Source organism: Camellia sinensis, chromosome 7 (genome assembly GCF_055761805.1).
Source record: "Camellia sinensis isolate YWXY chromosome 7, ASM5576180v1, whole genome shotgun sequence".
Lineage (NCBI taxonomy): Eukaryota > Viridiplantae > Streptophyta > Magnoliopsida > Ericales > Theaceae > Camellia > Camellia sinensis.
Window position 1 is genome coordinate 167502928 of NC_138967.1, and position 16760 is coordinate 167519687.

The 16760-nt window shown below is 35.7% G+C and overlaps 1 protein-coding gene across 2 annotated transcripts; it reads left to right on the forward strand.

Annotated features, from left to right (window-relative positions):
* The first annotated feature begins 764 nt into the window (after positions 1 to 764).
* Positions 765 to 16409, forward strand: LOC114316605 (IAP-like protein 1). 2 transcript variants are annotated; one of them, XM_028263302.2, is made up of 8 exons: positions 765 to 1055; positions 2383 to 2632; positions 5735 to 5858; positions 8719 to 9065; positions 9154 to 10927; positions 13760 to 14016; positions 14541 to 14642; positions 16032 to 16409. In XM_028263302.2, the coding sequence occupies exons 1-7, from the start codon at positions 949 to 951 to the stop codon at positions 14610 to 14612; spliced, it is 2931 nt and encodes a 976-aa protein (XP_028119103.2). In that variant the 5' UTR covers positions 765 to 948; the 3' UTR covers positions 14613 to 14642; positions 16032 to 16409. The 2 variants fall into 2 exon arrangements, with proteins under 2 accessions (XP_028119103.2, XP_082735853.1); XM_082879727.1 differs by having other exon boundaries at positions 8734 to 9065.
* Positions 16410 to 16760: the final 351 nt, after the last annotated feature.

Below are 16760 nucleotides of genomic sequence, written 5' to 3' on the forward strand. Positions count from 1 at the left end.
ATTTGTAATTGAATAGACGAGTGTGAAAGAAAAAAAAAATTAATTAATATATAAAATGTGAAAAAAAAAGAGAGAAAAAAAATAATTAAAAACAGTATTGATAAAATTGTAAACCAAACAAATTATTTTCAAAACTAAACCACACAAGGCCCCAAATCAAAGCCCGTTAGTCTGCTTGTCAGTCCAACCCAACGACCAAACCCACTGGGTCCCCGGACCCGACCCGACAATTAGAGTACGTCTTCGACCAAGTAAAGTCGCGCATATCACGCAACAATGCACGTGACAAGAAGTATTACTATACAGTCAAGTAGTAAAACGAAACATTGAGTTTATTCATTTTAATTAAAATTTATAAAAAAAATAATAATAAATTAAAATACTTAATAAATAAAATATTATAATTATTTTATTTATTTTTTTTAACAAATATAGATTTTAAATAAAAAAACGGCTTATAGTTTGAAAAAGGAGAGGTTCGAATAGTCTGAATTAATGTTTACTGAATCACTAGCCGAACGATCACCGGGTCGTGTAGGTAAAACACTTGTTTATTATAATTATCATGTTATCGACCACTATTAGTCTTCTCATGAGACGATCAATCAAACATTTTCTCATGAGACAATCAGTCAAACGACCATTGTGATGGTCCGATAAAATATTTATTTATTACAATTATCTCCTTATCCATTGCGACTATCAACCAAAAGCTAAACGTCTAATAAGATAAATTTCAAACCAGTCAAACTAAACACAAATTAAAACTATGCAACGCAATAATGTTGTTTTAAATATAACTATTTTAAGCTACAAAAATAATAACGACTTTCAAAACGAGGCCGGAGGCAGTCTCGTTCCTCAACTCAATCGTTAAAGCGACAAAACAACACAGAACAGAGCTCTCCAAAGACGATTCAGCACAGAAGAGAGAGAGAGAGAGAGAGAATGAAGGAAGAGGTAATCAGCTCTTCGGGGCATTCACTATTGCCTCCCAAATCATCTTCTCCACCTCCAACACCAACCCCAACCCCAACCCCAACCCCTGCTGCTAGGTATCAACTCTCCTTTCGCCCTAGGGCACGCTTTCAATTACATCTATATATATATATATGTGTGTGTGTGTGTGGTTTTGATGTGTAAATTATGATATTATGTTGGGACTTTTGAAGGATTTGTTGCTTGGTATATATAGGGTTTCGTAATTTGCAATGTGCCCCATTAGTTTCCCGAGAAATCGAGGTGGAATTTGTAGTTTGGATGTAGAATTTCGCTGAAAGCATGGGTTTTTTTGGCTGTTCAGTTAGGTTTTTAGTTGTAAATTAGTCTTTAGTGAAGGAAGCTAGCTGGAGCGATCGGTCACTGGTAACGAGTTTTTTTTTTTTTTTGTCTTTTTGATTTGAATGAAACGAGAATTTTTATCTGCTTGTTTCTTAATGGAAGTTTCTTATTAATATTTCTGCTCTTTGAAGGAATCTTCGTGATTTGTTGCTTGTTATGTTTGGGGTTTCATAATTTGCAATGCACCCCCTTTGTTTCCCAAGAAAACGCGGTGGAATTTGTAGTCTGGATAGAAAATTTGGGTCAAAATTGGGTTTTTTTTGGCAGTTCAGTTATGAATTGTGGGTTTTTAGTTGTAAAATAGTCTTTAGTGAAGGAACGGTTCTGGAGCGATCAGTCAGTGGTATTTTGTTGAAGTAGGAAGAGTGAGTTTTTCTCCTTCTTTTCTTTTTTATTTTATTTTATTATTTAATTTGTAATTTAAAATTTAAATTAAACAAGAACTTTTATTTGCTTGTTTCTGAATGAACGTTTCTTAATTTGAGGTCATTGTATTAATATTTTCTGCTCTTTGAATTACATCTATATAAATGTGTATGTATGTGGCTTTTATGTTGAGGTTTTGTCTGTTCTTCAAAGGATTTGTTTCTTGGTATCGATAGGGTTTCTTAATTTGCAATGTGCCCCATTTGTTTCCAGAGAAAACGTGGTGGAATTTGTAGTTTGGATGTAGAATTTTGGTGAAAAGCATGGGTTTTTTTGTCAGTTCAGTTATGAATTGTGGGTTTTTAGTTGTAAAACAGTCTCTGGTGAAGGAAGCTTGCTGGAGCAATCAGTCACTGGTAACAAGATTTTTTTTTTTTTTGTTAACATTTTGTTTGATTTGAATTAAACAAGAAGTTTTATTTGCTTGTTTCTTCTGAATGAAAGTTTCTTCATTTGAGGTCATTGTATTAATATTTTCTGCTTTTTGAAGGACTCTTCATGATTTCTTGCTTGGTATGTTTAGGTTTCGTAATTTGCAAAGTGCTTTGTTTATTTCAGTTTGTTTAGATAATTTGCTTGAGGGTTAACCATCTCTTGTCCTTTGCTTGCTATCAGTTCTGCAGGGGCATCATCTCCTGCTGTGCCAGTAAACGTTGGAAGTATTGACTGGTTGGGTCATGGACAGGGTTCTAAAGCAGGTTCTCTATCTCGCATTGGCTCACAACCTCTGTGGACTTCGTTGAGTACAAGTGCTGGTGGTTCTGCCCTTGGATCATCACAACCTTCATGCAGACCATGGGAAAGGGCGGATTTACTGAGGCGTCTGTCTACATTCAAGCCTGCAAATTGGTTTGGGAAGTCTAAGGTTTGGACATAATACATATACATATTTGAGGCATGTATTTAGATTGTTAAAATGCATCAATTACTTGTCTTTGCATGAATAAGCAGATTGAAACATATTTAATTTTCAAGGTTACCCTGTTGAGATCTGTACATCAACTGGATGCTCACATCCATCTGTTGCTGTTTGGGAAGACTAAAATCAGGATATATCTTGCATAAGCCCCTATGGCTCTACCCAATTCCAGTAAAAATGATTTAAGAAGTGTGATTTCTAGAGCCAGAACTCTGGCCCGCTGCATTTACTTAATGATCCTAGTCAAGTTGTAGCTTGACGAACTTAACATATTCTAAAATGATACCACTTTCTGCTGGTAGATTCATTCCAGTTCAATGTGGTTCCCCTTATATAGGGCAACTTGGTATGCCATTGACATTAAATTTGGTTTCCAAGAGTTCTCTCTTCATTGCGCCTTGCACTTTTTCAGGGTTTTGCTTTTTTAGGGGAATGAATCTGCATTTTGGCCTTCACGTCTTTTGTGTTGAGGCACATAATCAGATCAATTACATAAATTTGTGATGAAAAATAGCACAAGAATTTTTCTTGAGTTCATTACTCATATTTTGCTTAATGGTTAATGTTGCTTAATATCCTTTCTCAGCCTCATGCTTCTTTATATTTGCACTTGAATTGTATTTGACACCGTGTGGTTAAGCTATTCTGCACTACAGCAATCTGTGTATCAGATTAATTGCTTGCACTCTAGGCCCATGTCATGCATCCTTTCAGGAAAAAAAATGTTTATTGTTATGATGTCTAGTTTGTTCCTAATACAAAAGAAATATTGTTTTGATTTGTAAGCTAGAATTTTTTTGTACAAGGTTAGGACTCCAGAGACCTAGAGCTTCTAAACAAACTCTCAGAAGAAATAGGATAGAAAATAACTGGCCCTATTTATGGTTTTGTAGAAAACTAGTTCATCACGGATTCCAAAAATTGACTTGGTGCTCAAGCGCCCTTCAACCGGGTATCGATTGACCCTCTCTAGATCTCCATTCTGTGGAAGACTATAACACATGCTCAGCCCTTTGAGAGGGTATCAAGCACGTCTTGCAAGACTTCTGCATACACCTGTTGACGGCATTTGCTGAAGCGATCATCAAGGACACTCTGAGCAACCCTCTCACGATTTGTCTAGCAGTCCTGTTTTTGAACAGTTTTAAACCAAAAACTCACAGGACCAAGTATAGGTTAGTAAAAGTGACTTTGTGATGTCAAAACTGAGTGTCCCAGACTAATGCATGGTGATACTCGATGCAAGTTTCCCTGAATCGAAGCTCGGCAACATGCATTTGCATTCTCTCTAAAAGTCTTCAATCTTCATCACTTGGACTGTTGGACACTTTAACCTATCAACCTAGATGCCTTAGCAAACGTTTTGTCTATGAAAATAACTAACACTCACTATCATGTAACAAAACCATTTGGTTGCAAAGGGGATTTTATGATTTCACTCTTCTATGAGTGAATGTATTCTTCATCCCTTAGTATTTGGGTTATCCATGGTCTCAATCTATGAAGCATGGACACGCCAGATTTCATACCGTGGGGGTGTCTGACATGGTGTGTCCCTTTAATTTAATTATTTTTTTATAGGGGACACGGTGGCGACATGGCGGGGACACGCGTGTCCACCAAATCTGGACACGCGTGTCCAAATCTAGACACAAAGAGAATAAGAGAAGGAGAAGATTAAGGTCAAGAGACAGTACCAAGGCATTATAGTACCATTGTTGTACCAGAGTAAGGTCAAGAGACAGTCGGTTCAGGCTTATCCAGTCGAAGACCTACCTCCATCAGTCGATTTAAACCAATTGATCCATCACCTCCATCTAGTCGATCGAAGACCCTCGACCCCCATCAAGTCAATCGAAGGTAAGCCCCTCTCTCTCAGTCGATCTCCATCAGTCGATCAGTCGTCTTCCATCCAGACGACTTCGAAGGTAAGCTCTCTCTCTCTCTCGCTCTCGCTCTCGCTCTCGCTCTCGCTCTCGCTCTCGCTCTTTCTTTCTCTTCGATCGTCTCTGTCCTCTCTCTCTCTGTCTTCGATCGTCTCTGTTCTCCCTCTCCCTCTCCCTTTCCCTCTCCCTCTTTCTCTGTGTTTTTGCATATAATTAACTTTATATAAGATAATTTATCATATATAATATATATAATAAAATTTATAAATTATAATTTTTATCTTGTAAATTAAAATATTTAATTGTTATTTCTTAAAATATCATATATAATAATAATTTTTGTAAATTATTATTTCTTAACTTTTTAACATATAATAAATAAAATAAATCATCCAATTATTTAAAAGAAATCTAATTAAATCATATATAATAAAAAAATATAAAATAAAATATCTAATTTTTCTTTTTATTTATTTTAACATATTTTATTATTCTTTATTTGTTATATATATTTATTTATATATAATATATATTTTATATCATTTAAAAATAAAAATAATAAATTAACAATAACACATTATTTAAAAAATATAATAAATAAATAAAATAATTAATGTGTATTAAAATAAAAATATTTATAAAAAAATTAAAAAATTTGCCGTGTCCCCTGCCGTGTCTGTGTCCCCATTTTTTAGAAATTGCCGTGTCCCGTGTCCGTGTCCGTGTGCGTGTCCGTGTTCGTGCTTCATAGGTCTCAATCCATAGGTGCCAACTTCTAAAACAGTTTTGTTCCAACAGCTACCATGCACTTGTCTGAAAATTTTGAAGAAAGACATGAGATTGAGCAAACTGTTGCAGATTTTCAATTCTTCAAACAAGGCCTTAACCATAAGTGTGGAATTTGTCTTATCCCCATAAAAAGATTCCCTTGCTTTTCTTAAGCTTATATTTTATACTACTGTTTGTCTTGTTTATTTGAGATGCTCAATAAACAATCGATTCATGGAATTTGAATAGATGCTGGTGCAATTTGTCAAATATTCTCTTCTCTTTTTTTTTCCCCTATTATTTGTTGTTGTTTTCAATATCTTTTTGTACATGCTTATCATTTTTGTCATGGGGCTTGGTTCTGCACTAAACCTATACTTTTCTATTCATGCAGGCTGCCAGTTCGTTGGCTTGTGCCAGAAGAGGCTGGGTAAATGTTGATGTTGATAAGATTGAGTGCGAGTCATGCAGTGCAAACCTGCAGTTTATTTCATCAACTTCCTGGACACCTTCGGAAGGTGAATTTTGGTTTTTATTCAGTTTACCATGCATACTTCTGCCTTTATAATCTCCTTAGATATTTTCTATTTTGTCCGCATGGTGTTTCGGTAGGACTATGTAGCACTGTAAGAATTAAGATGTATGTATATATATTGTTGAGGATTTACCATAATAACAAATGTGATACACATGTCAAGATTCTATGCATGAGGAAATTTTTTGAGGATATTTAAAAGGGCAAAATCCATTTTAGCCCCTTGTGGTATTGCCTCAGAGCACTTCACCTCCTTGATTTTTAAAAATAGCCAAAAAGTCCTCTTGTGGTTTGACCCATTTTGCACTCTCCCTACCGTAACCTATGAAGCATGGACACGCTAAAATGGAAGCCGTGGCGGTGTCGGATATGGGGACACGCCGGGGACATGTACGGGACACGCCGAATGGCGTGTCCCTTTAATTTAATATATTTTTTTGCAAGGGACACGGCAAAGACACGATAGGGACACGCATGTCCAAATCTAGACACGCCATGGGATCATCTTCTGAGGGCTTTGATCATCTTCGTCTCTGTTCTCTCTCTCTCTCTTCTCGATCTCTGAGGGCTTTGATCTTCTTCGCCTCTATTCTCTCTCTCTCTCTCTTTCTCTCTCTATTTGCATATAAGTTTCTTTATATAATAAAATTTATAAATTATAATTTTTATCATGTATAATAAAATATCTAATTGTTATTTCTTAAAATATCATATATAATAATAATTTTTGTAAATTAATATTTCTTAACTTTTTAACATATAATAAATAAAATAAATCATCCAATTATTTAAAAGAAATCTAATTAAATCATATATAATAAAAAAATTATAAAATAAAATATCTAATTTTTCTTTTTATTTATTTTAACATATTTTATTATTCCTTATTTGTTATTATTTTTTATTTATAATATACATATATCAATTAAAAATAAAAAAAATAAATTAACAATAACACATTATGATTATTTTTTTTGATTGGCAAAAGTGCACTTATTTGGAACATAACAATAACACATTATTTAAAAAATATAATAAATAAATAAAATAATTAATGTGTATTAAAATAAAAATATTTATAAAACAATTTACAAATTTGCTGTGTCCCCTACAGAGTTTGTGTCCCCATTTTTTAGAAATTGCCGTGTCCGTGTCTATGTCTATGTCCGTGTCCGTATGCGTGTTCGTGTCCGTGCTTCATAGACCGTAACTAATTCCATTTAAATTGACAGAATTTGTGCCACACACACCTAAATTGAGAGTTGACAATGAAAATAGATGCAGTCTCAGTCAAAATACAATACAAAATGTCAAATATACCCTTATCTTTATCCTCTTTTCCAAATCAAGATGAAAACCTAAACCATAAAATCCCTAACCCACCAGTCAGCTTCCTACTGCCTCCCCCTCTACCCTAACCCTCCGCCACTTGCCACTACTACTTTTCCTCTTCTCCATCAACCCCACCACCTCAGCCATCTCCCTACCACCCATTGCCCTCTGTTACCACTCTCTCAAGTCCTCCATCGCCCTCACAGTAAAGATTAGTAGATACTAAAGATTTTGGTGTATCAGAATGTTTTATTTGATAATTTTGCAAGATTGTGAAAGAGTAGAGCCACAATTCAGTGTATGGGATTGTTCTCTGCCCTTGTATAGTCATTCGAGTGAATCCAGCCACCTACCCACAATTAATGCTACATTAACTGTGCCAAAATGAGATAATCCAAAAAGGGTCCATCACCATTATTTTATACACATTGATTTCAAAGATAATGGAGTATACACGTTAATGGAGTTTATATTTATCTATATATATATATATATACGTATAACTTAAGATGTATGTTATATTATATAATATATGTAATATTATATATATTTTTGATAGTATAGATGTATGTATATGTATAATTTAAGATGTAGTTCAGTTAGAGGTTAGATTAAAATGTTATAAATTAATTTCAAAGTATAAAGATATATATATATATATATATGTATAACAGATGAGAGTGGAAGATAAGAAAATGAAAAAGCAGATAGAAGGGTAGGAAAGTAAATGTACATTAGATGTTAACGGTGTTAACATTGCACTTTAATCCAAAAGCACATGAGGGTCTTTTGGCTATTTTTAAACGTTAGGCAGGTAAAGTGCTTTAGAGCCATACCACAAGGGGGCTAAAATGGATTTTGCCCTATTTAAAACCAACATCACTCTCTAGGAAAAGAGATCTGAGGATTGCTAAACATTGGAGATGTCAATTTACTATAAAAATAAAATAAAATAAAATATTGGAGATGGCAATAAAGATGTAGGCACTAATATCAGACGTTATATTTTCAGTAAAATTGTGAATTAGTAGCAACTATCAATGTGTCGTTTTCGATGAAACTATGGTGAAAGCTATATGAACTATAATACAAATTTTAAGTTGTACTATTGTTGACTAAGTGCATAGATAAACAACTAGGTAGTTTTTGGGAGCAACTATGAAGTATGGATACGGCAATATTACAAAACCTAAGAAAAAAGGATATGGGGCAAGATACATTGGGGGGGGGGGGGGGGGAAAAAAAAAATAGTATTGTATCATACATAAGCTCAAAAAGTGATGAGAAATCATTTTCCTCTGATTTTTGCTTGCTACTGGAAACTTTTGTGTTTTATAACTGGTTGTATTTTGTATATATCTTACTTTTGACCACCATTCCCTGTAAATATTCACGTTGATACTCACGGGATGTTATGACCTTAATTTCTTTAACTTTTCTGGAACATTAATATTGGCGCTGCATTCTTGGTGAAGACTAATGGTCTCATCTCTTGATTATCTTTGATGAAGCTGATAGTGCTGCAGAAGACTTTGCCAAGAAGCTAGATGCAGATCACAAACTCACTTGTCCTTGGAGAGGAAACTGCTGTGCAGAAAGCTTGGTGCAGTTTCCTCCTGCTCCCCCATCAGCTCTTATTGGTGGTTATAAGGATCGCTGTGACGGACTCCTGCAGTTTCTCTCCCTCCCAGTTGTGGCTGCTTCAGCAATTGAGCAGATGCGAGTTTCTCGGGGCCTGGAAATTGACCGATTTCTTATTCACTCACAGGCTTTTACAGCTGGGGAATCTAACTTTAAGGCAGAGAATATTACAGGAATGGAAAACACCAGAGAGGAGGCCTTCTGTATATACTCTCGTGTAAGATTTAGGAAATCGTACATATGTTTGTAAACTGGTATTGCTTTGTTTATATGCTCTTTCTGATTTCTTTAATTCTGATTCTTAGGCTCAGAAGCTAATAAGTTTGTGTGGATGGGAACCAAGATGGCTTCCAAATATTCAGGACTGTGAAGAAAATTCTGCTCAATCAGCCAGGAATGGATGTTCAATTGGTCATACCAGATACCATGGTCACGAAGCTGGTCCTAGCAAGAAAGCATTCTCTGCTTCAAACAGGAAAGATTCTGGAAAGAATGAAGTGCTTGGTCCCGAGTCTAAATCTGAATCTAGGTCACCTTTGTTAGACTGTAGCCTATGTGGAGCCACAGTCAGAATCTGGGACTTCCTCACTGTATCTCGTCCTGCTCGCTTTGCTCCTACTAGCATAGGCATTCCTGAAACAAGCAAGAAAATGGCTTTGACACGTGGTGTAAGTGCAGCAAGTGGAATCAGTGGATGGGTTGCTACTGATGGTATAGAAAAAGAGCAGACTGAGGACCATGATGAAGCTGCAACAGCGGATGAGGGGAAATCACAGTCAAATGTTGGGGTGGATTTAAATCTAACGATGGCTGGTGGGTTATCCTCTACACAATTGCACATGACAATGACGTCTGAACAATTCCAAAATGCTGATATGGGAAGGGATCTAATAATTGGGCAGCCTTCCAGCAGTGAGGTCGGTGACCGTGCTGCTTCATATGAATCACGAGGTCCCAGTACACGTAAGCGGAACTTGGATGAAGGTGGAAGTACTGTTGACAGGCCACATTTGATGATGCAGCAAGCAGACAGCATTGAAGGGACTGTCATTGACCGTGATGGTGATGAAGTCGATGATGGTAGGCAGTACTCAGCTGGCCCCTCAAAGCGTGCCCGTGATTCTGATGTTTTTGACACCTACCGTTCATCATATAGGAGAGATTCATCTGGAGCTGGTCCTAGCCATTCTGTGGGTTTTGACATTGAAACAGATGTTCACAGAGTTGATCCTTTCCACCCGGGCAATGAACAAATTATTGGTATACCATCCACTCGAGATTCAACGCACGTCTCCTCTGTTATTGCAATGGACACAATCTGTCACAGTGCAGATGATGATTCTATGGAAAGTGTAGAAAACTATCCTGGAGATGTTGATGACATCCATTTCCCCTCTACATCAATGTTTAAGAATCCAGATTTGAATGAGACATCAGAACTGAACTACAGTAATCAAGCACAGCAGAGTACCTGTCCAGCTACCCTGAGAATTGCTGGTGAAATGGGTGTTAGCAGCACAATTGATGGTGAGGAAGTATTAAATACAGATACTGCAACTGCTCATTGGAGAGATGGACCTAGCTTTGGTATTAGTGGAGGAAGTGTAGGAATGGGTGCTAGTCATGAAGCTGAAATCCATGGGAATGATGCTTCTGTACATAGAGCAGAGAGTGTTGTTGGTGATGTGGAGCCAATTGCTGAAGTCACTGAAAATCAGGGTCAAACAGGTGAATTTGCTGCAGATCCCGGTCTAATGGGTGATTTTGTCCCTGAAGAAATGGATCGAGAGGATCCTCATGGTGACAGTCAAGATGTGTTGTTTCGGCCTCTAGGACGGGCAGATAGTGGCTCAAAGATTGTTGGCTCAGCAAAGGCTGAATCTGTTGAAAGTGGTGAGAAAACCAGCAACACAAACATATTAGCCCAGGAGAACAGTACTCATCCTTCTCTTTCTTGCAATGCCATTGTATGTTCTGGTTATGAAGCATCCAAGGAAGAAGTAACTCAGGCTGGCAAGGCATCACTTACTGATGATTGCGGATACCCTGACTCAAGTTATTTGGTGGCCAATGGGATAGGTATTTCTGTTTGATCATCTTTTTCATTGTTTTTAATGCACATGTACAAAAACAAGATGCATATAGGTATAGCAAAAAGATTGAAGGTCCAAACATAACATCTAGGTAGTAAAAGCTACCATTGCTATGCAAACCTGCAGAGTCTCTACCATGCTACGTTACACAGACTCTTTGGATTTTCGAAGGTTCCCGTGTCGACACGACACGACACGACACGGGTGCGGGTGCGGGATATGGCCGGGTTACGGCTCTTCACAAACGGATACAGCAAAAGAAAAGAAAGAGGAGAGAGCAAGAGAGAACTTGGTTGCCGTTTGCTGTTCAATCTGGTTGCCGGCTTCAATTCCTCTGGTCGTTGGCTTCGACAGCTTCGACTTCAACATCGATCTTCTTCGCTTGATGCTCGATCTCCTTTTCTGTCTTCTCTCTCTCGATCTATCTTTTCTCTGGTCTCTTGATCTCCCTCTTCCTCTCCTCTCGATCTCCCTCTTCTTCTACTCTCTCTCTCTCTCTCCTTCTGTCGACTGTTCTTTGCTCTCTGTTCTCTTTCTCTTCTCTGTTCTCTTTCTATTCTCTGTCCTCTATCCTCTATCCTCTCTCTTCTTATATATTATATAATATAAATTACATTAATATAATAATATATAATATTATTCATATTATAAAATATTATTGTATAATATAACATTGTATAATATTATTCATATTATATAATGTTATTGTATAATATAATATATCATAAATAATATAATTTTTATACTTAAAATAAAAATAATTTATTTTATCATATATAATATTATTTATTTTATGCTTAAAGTAATTTTTATTTGTTATTTATATTTTGTTTGCTATTTTTTTTAACAAAATCTGTTATTCTTTAACTTTTTTTAACTCATCTTCATATAATAAATATATTTTAAAAAACTGTTTAACGTATCCTCGTACCTGTATCCAAATTTGGATCCATATCCACGTATCCTCAATTTTAATTTTGAAGTGTCCGACCTGTAGACCCGCACCCGCACCCGATACCCGCACCCGAGTCCGTGTAACGTAGCTACCATGTCAATTGAAAGACATTGGAGCAAGTCCAATCCAGTTAAGTACTGTGAAATGGAGATGTGAAAATGTTGAATTGTGTTTGATTGCTCTGCTCTTGCATTTTCGTTTGATTCACCAAGACGTTTAAAGCTGGTCAGATAATTTCAAAATTTTAGAAAGTGTCATGTTGGCCTGTAGGATGTGTTTTGAAATACGAAGTGATTTTTTTCTCCTCCTTTCTTTCTTTATTGATTTATTTGTTTTTGTTTTTTTTGGTAATTGTTAAAGAAGAAGTTGGTAGTTGTGGTCTGTGAGACTTCTTTTATCATCTTTTAATCTTGTTGAATTGATTACCTAGCTCTTGTAGTGCTTTATTGACTTGATTTATTAAAAAATGCTTTATTGACTGGTGGTTTGTATTTGTGTGCCTTCAGCTGTAGAAGAAGCATAGTCGTCTATTACAGTGATTTTGAAGGTCTTTTAGCTATTATTGCTTCTTGCTGCATACGGGTTTTGTTTCTTAACAACCAACATTTAGATGCATGCCGAAGGAAGGGTACATTAGGAAGCTTGCCTTATCGGAACCAAAATATGGAATATCCATGAACCTTGAAGAAATGTGTTGATCTTATTGCTAACAGAGTGTTTAGACAAATATGACAAGATAGGGAAGCCAAGAACAAGTTGTATGCCGTGTTAAGTAGAGTTTATTTTTCTGTTTTTTTATAATAATTTTTTGGGTTGCGGGTTGGGAAGTAAGTTTCTGTTTTGGTGCTTTGAATTCCCTTGTGGTGAGTTACTGTATCTAGTATTGCCCATGCGAGTGTAGCAATTTTTTCTAACAGATAGAACCTTAGTTGCATGAAGTAGGGGAATATAGATGTTTTTAAGATTGGGAATGCCTATTGGAGCATGCATATTTTTTAGATATGTTTTGATGAATATTTTTATTGCTTAGTTCAGTTGTAATATATGTGCTAAAATATGAATAAATATTAAAGATTGATGTCAACTATGAATTATCTTTGTTAAGTATATAAATAAATATTATGTAAATATGAAGTACTAGAATAAGCTTGAGTTTTTTCTTTTGTTTGTTTGTCTGAGAGTTTTTATCTCAGTTGGGGGCAAGTTTCTTCCTCTACTGAAGTGAGTTTCTTATAAATTTCATACTTAGGAGGATGGAATTGAGTTCCTGAGTAGGAAACGTCACCCCAATAGGAATATCTTGCTACTAAAAATAGAACCTAGTCTGTAGAAGATGATTCACATCAGGAAATTCATTATAATTTACAATAATTCTAGTTACCTCACAATTATGATTCTGCTGCTTACACTTGTGCTATGTATTTTGACCTCATTTTTCAGTAAGCCTTACTAACTAGCTAGCTTTTCATTGGTTCTGAATTGAAACCCATCATGGCCAGCACAAAACTTTGTCTGATATATTTCATTTGAAGGATATGGTCTGGTTGAATTTTTGGCTCGATATCATCTTGTGTGTCTGAAATATAACAAGGTATTAATTCTTGTTGGAATCTAGCTGATGATCGTCTGATCTTGCCTGGTTGTCAGTTGATGTGACTCCTGAATCTCAACTTTTATGTGGATGAATCTCAACTTCTTTTGCTTCTGTCTTATGTCACACATATGCATTAGTTCCTACTCTTAGACCTCTTTCTTTCTGTCTTTTTTTATAATGTCTGTTCAGTTGGATGTGTTCAAATTTTTTAGCTTTATATATATATCCTTATAACTTAAATAGTTTCGTGGACATTGAATGTTGTTCAGGGCCTCCAAATGGAGAAAGCAACTATGAAGAAGCTGTTGATTTTGATCCCATTAAACATCACAATTACTTCTGTCCTTGGGTGAATGGTAATGTTGCCGCAGCAGGCTGTAGTAGTAGCAGTGGCTCCAGTTCCAGTGCTGGTGTTATAGCTCTTTGTGGTTGGCAGCTGACTTTGGATGCCTTGGATGCCTTCCAATCACTAGGACATGTCCCAGTCCAAACTGTTGAGTCTGAATCAGCTGCGTCTCTATACAAGGTGATTTAGTTTCTGCTTTAATGCCTCTCAAGAACTCATTAGCTGTTTCTTGTAGGATATGTTTTTTTTATTATTATTATAATTTTTTGGAACATCCTCTGTTTCTAAATTTTAGTAAATTCTTTTTCCTTGAGAAATATATTTTACATATATTGCATGCAACCTGGTTTTATTAAAAAGGAATATGTCCAATTTTTTTTGTGTTGTACTATCCACTCAACCATGCGTAGCAAAACCTTTTTCAAATGAACATGCTTCTGCTGAACATAATTTTTGTTGCCTTCTATGTTTAGTAGCTCTGGTTTTGTATGTCTTTCATTTATCTCTGCAAGGCAATTTCTGCTATTTCTTTTGTTGAAGCAGTAATTCTATCTTGCACTGGTGTTTTCTGGCTGTCTTGGTGTGAGGTTATATCAGCATATTTTGGATTCTTTTTGGCTCCTTGAATGTGTTATTTTCTCACTCCTGACTGTGCTCTGATTTATGACATTCTGGATGACATGACCTGACATGATTTCTGGCAGGATGATCATCTAACTCCAAGTCGAAAACTTCTGAATCACCACTCCTTCAGCAAAAGCCTTGGCCAAAGCTGAATGAATCTCAATCCTGAGCAGTGCCAACAGGTAATTATTCACATGGATACCTTTGCCCTCATGTTACAGTTCATTATGAACCCAATATATTCTCAATATAATTTAACATAATTACTTCCATAAATAATTATTATTAGATTCTATGATTGTGAAGGCGTTCACAATGATTTTTAACACACACAAATTATTCTATAATGTGGGAGTGGAGTTGTGTTAGGAGCTGCAGAGGAATCAATGAATTGCTTTCATTCTGCGGGCTGTCAAAACCACTCTCTTGCACTCTTTTCCCAATAAAATTAGCCAAATCAAACCAAACTAAGCATTATGTCCCAATCCAGTGTGGTTGGTTACATGAACATTTTTTCGTCATTCTACTCTGTCCAGGATTATATGTTCTGTTTTCCCAATTATATTACTGCTTGCCAACACAAATTAGGTATATACATGGCCTTGAAAATTTGAACTGGTTTTCATATTGTTCATATGGCTAGCCATTTCTAGTCATAGCCTGATATCCTTTGTTGTGTGAGAGACTGATGAAATGATGATTTCTGTTGCATAAATTGTGTTCCTACGTTCTTTGAACTAGTAGTTTCTTGTACAACGGAGATGGATATGTACACACATCCCATGGTTTGTAGGTTCAAAACCACCAACTTCCAATCTGACGGATTGGCAGTAACATCTCTAAACTAGAGCTACAACTGTCCACTTAAATCTTTCAACTGACATGTACACATTTTGGCATTCAAGACTAGGAAGCTGAGATTTCGGTTGAAGGGTGTCATATTCTTCGTGGCTTTCTATGTGGTAGTTTTTATTATAAAGCTTCATTATCTGTTTAACATTAAGCCGCACATTGGCATGTTCCTGAAGGGCCACACACTGTTTTATGTTTTCCTGTACACAAGAAACAATTGGCTTGTGTTTGGATCTTGGACTTGGGGAGGGATTTGTGTTGGGAATAGAAAATAGAAGGGAAATAATATAATTAAAAAGAAAAAGAAGAAGATTAAAATTCATTCAATTCTCCATTTCCTTTTCTTTTACCTTCACAAATCACTCTCTAAATCCAGGATCCAAATACAGTCTAAATGTTTGTCTAATTAGTTGAACTAGCAAAGCCACAGACGAAAAGAAAGGGATCCCCAACAATAACCACCTCAAACTAGTGTATTGCTTGCCTTATATGTGCACTTATGTTGGACACCAAAATTCAGTGCAAACTTCTCCAAAAAATACCAAAGTAGTTCCAAATTATTAACAGTACCAGTAAAATTTCATTCAGTTTCTCTCTCTCTCTCTCTCTCACAGACACACACACACACACATATATATATATATATATTAATGTTTTCATCCAGTTGCTGTTTATAATTATTAATGGAACATTTACGAAATGTTTGTTTTTGAGTGCAGTAATGGTTTGTATCCTGCCCTAGTTATAATATGAATGGTTTACTAGTTTGTGCTGTGGTGGAAGCAATCCGTAAGAGCGACATCGGGCATTCTGTTATTCGTAGTGTTCATTGAGACTTTTGAAAAGTTGAATGTTGAGCTTTTTTTTGATCTTTGGATTTTTATTTTTATTTTTTTTGTGGTTGTGAGTGCAGTAATTATAATAATTACATACTTGGATAATAGTGAGGTTGAATTTTTCTTCATTTTGGTTGAACAATTGGGACATATGTAAATGTTTTTATCAGGCATTACAACTGCTGTTATTAATTATTTTATGTACCATGGCAATTATGATTTGAGACATCATAAAAAAGTACATGGTTGGCATTTTCTTAAGATGAATAAGCCTTGATAGACATGGTATTGATGGTGTCATTGAATTCTCTGTCCTTGATTATAAGCAATTTTTGGTAATAGTACCTGTTATGTTATGGTTTCAACTACAACCACCTCAAAAATTTCAGAAATGGTTTTGTGTTTAGGCTTTGTTCCTCACTTTGACAATTGAATATTGCCAATGTTATTTATTTATCTATTTATATTTATACGGGTTATGGAATGTTGTTCCCAATTAATGCACACAATGTTCCGTGCTTAGAAATTGTATAAATTTAAATTAATATTATAGATTTAAATTTTGAAAAGGCAAGGGACTGGTGATGGTGGCAGTGGTGAAAATTCTCTGAA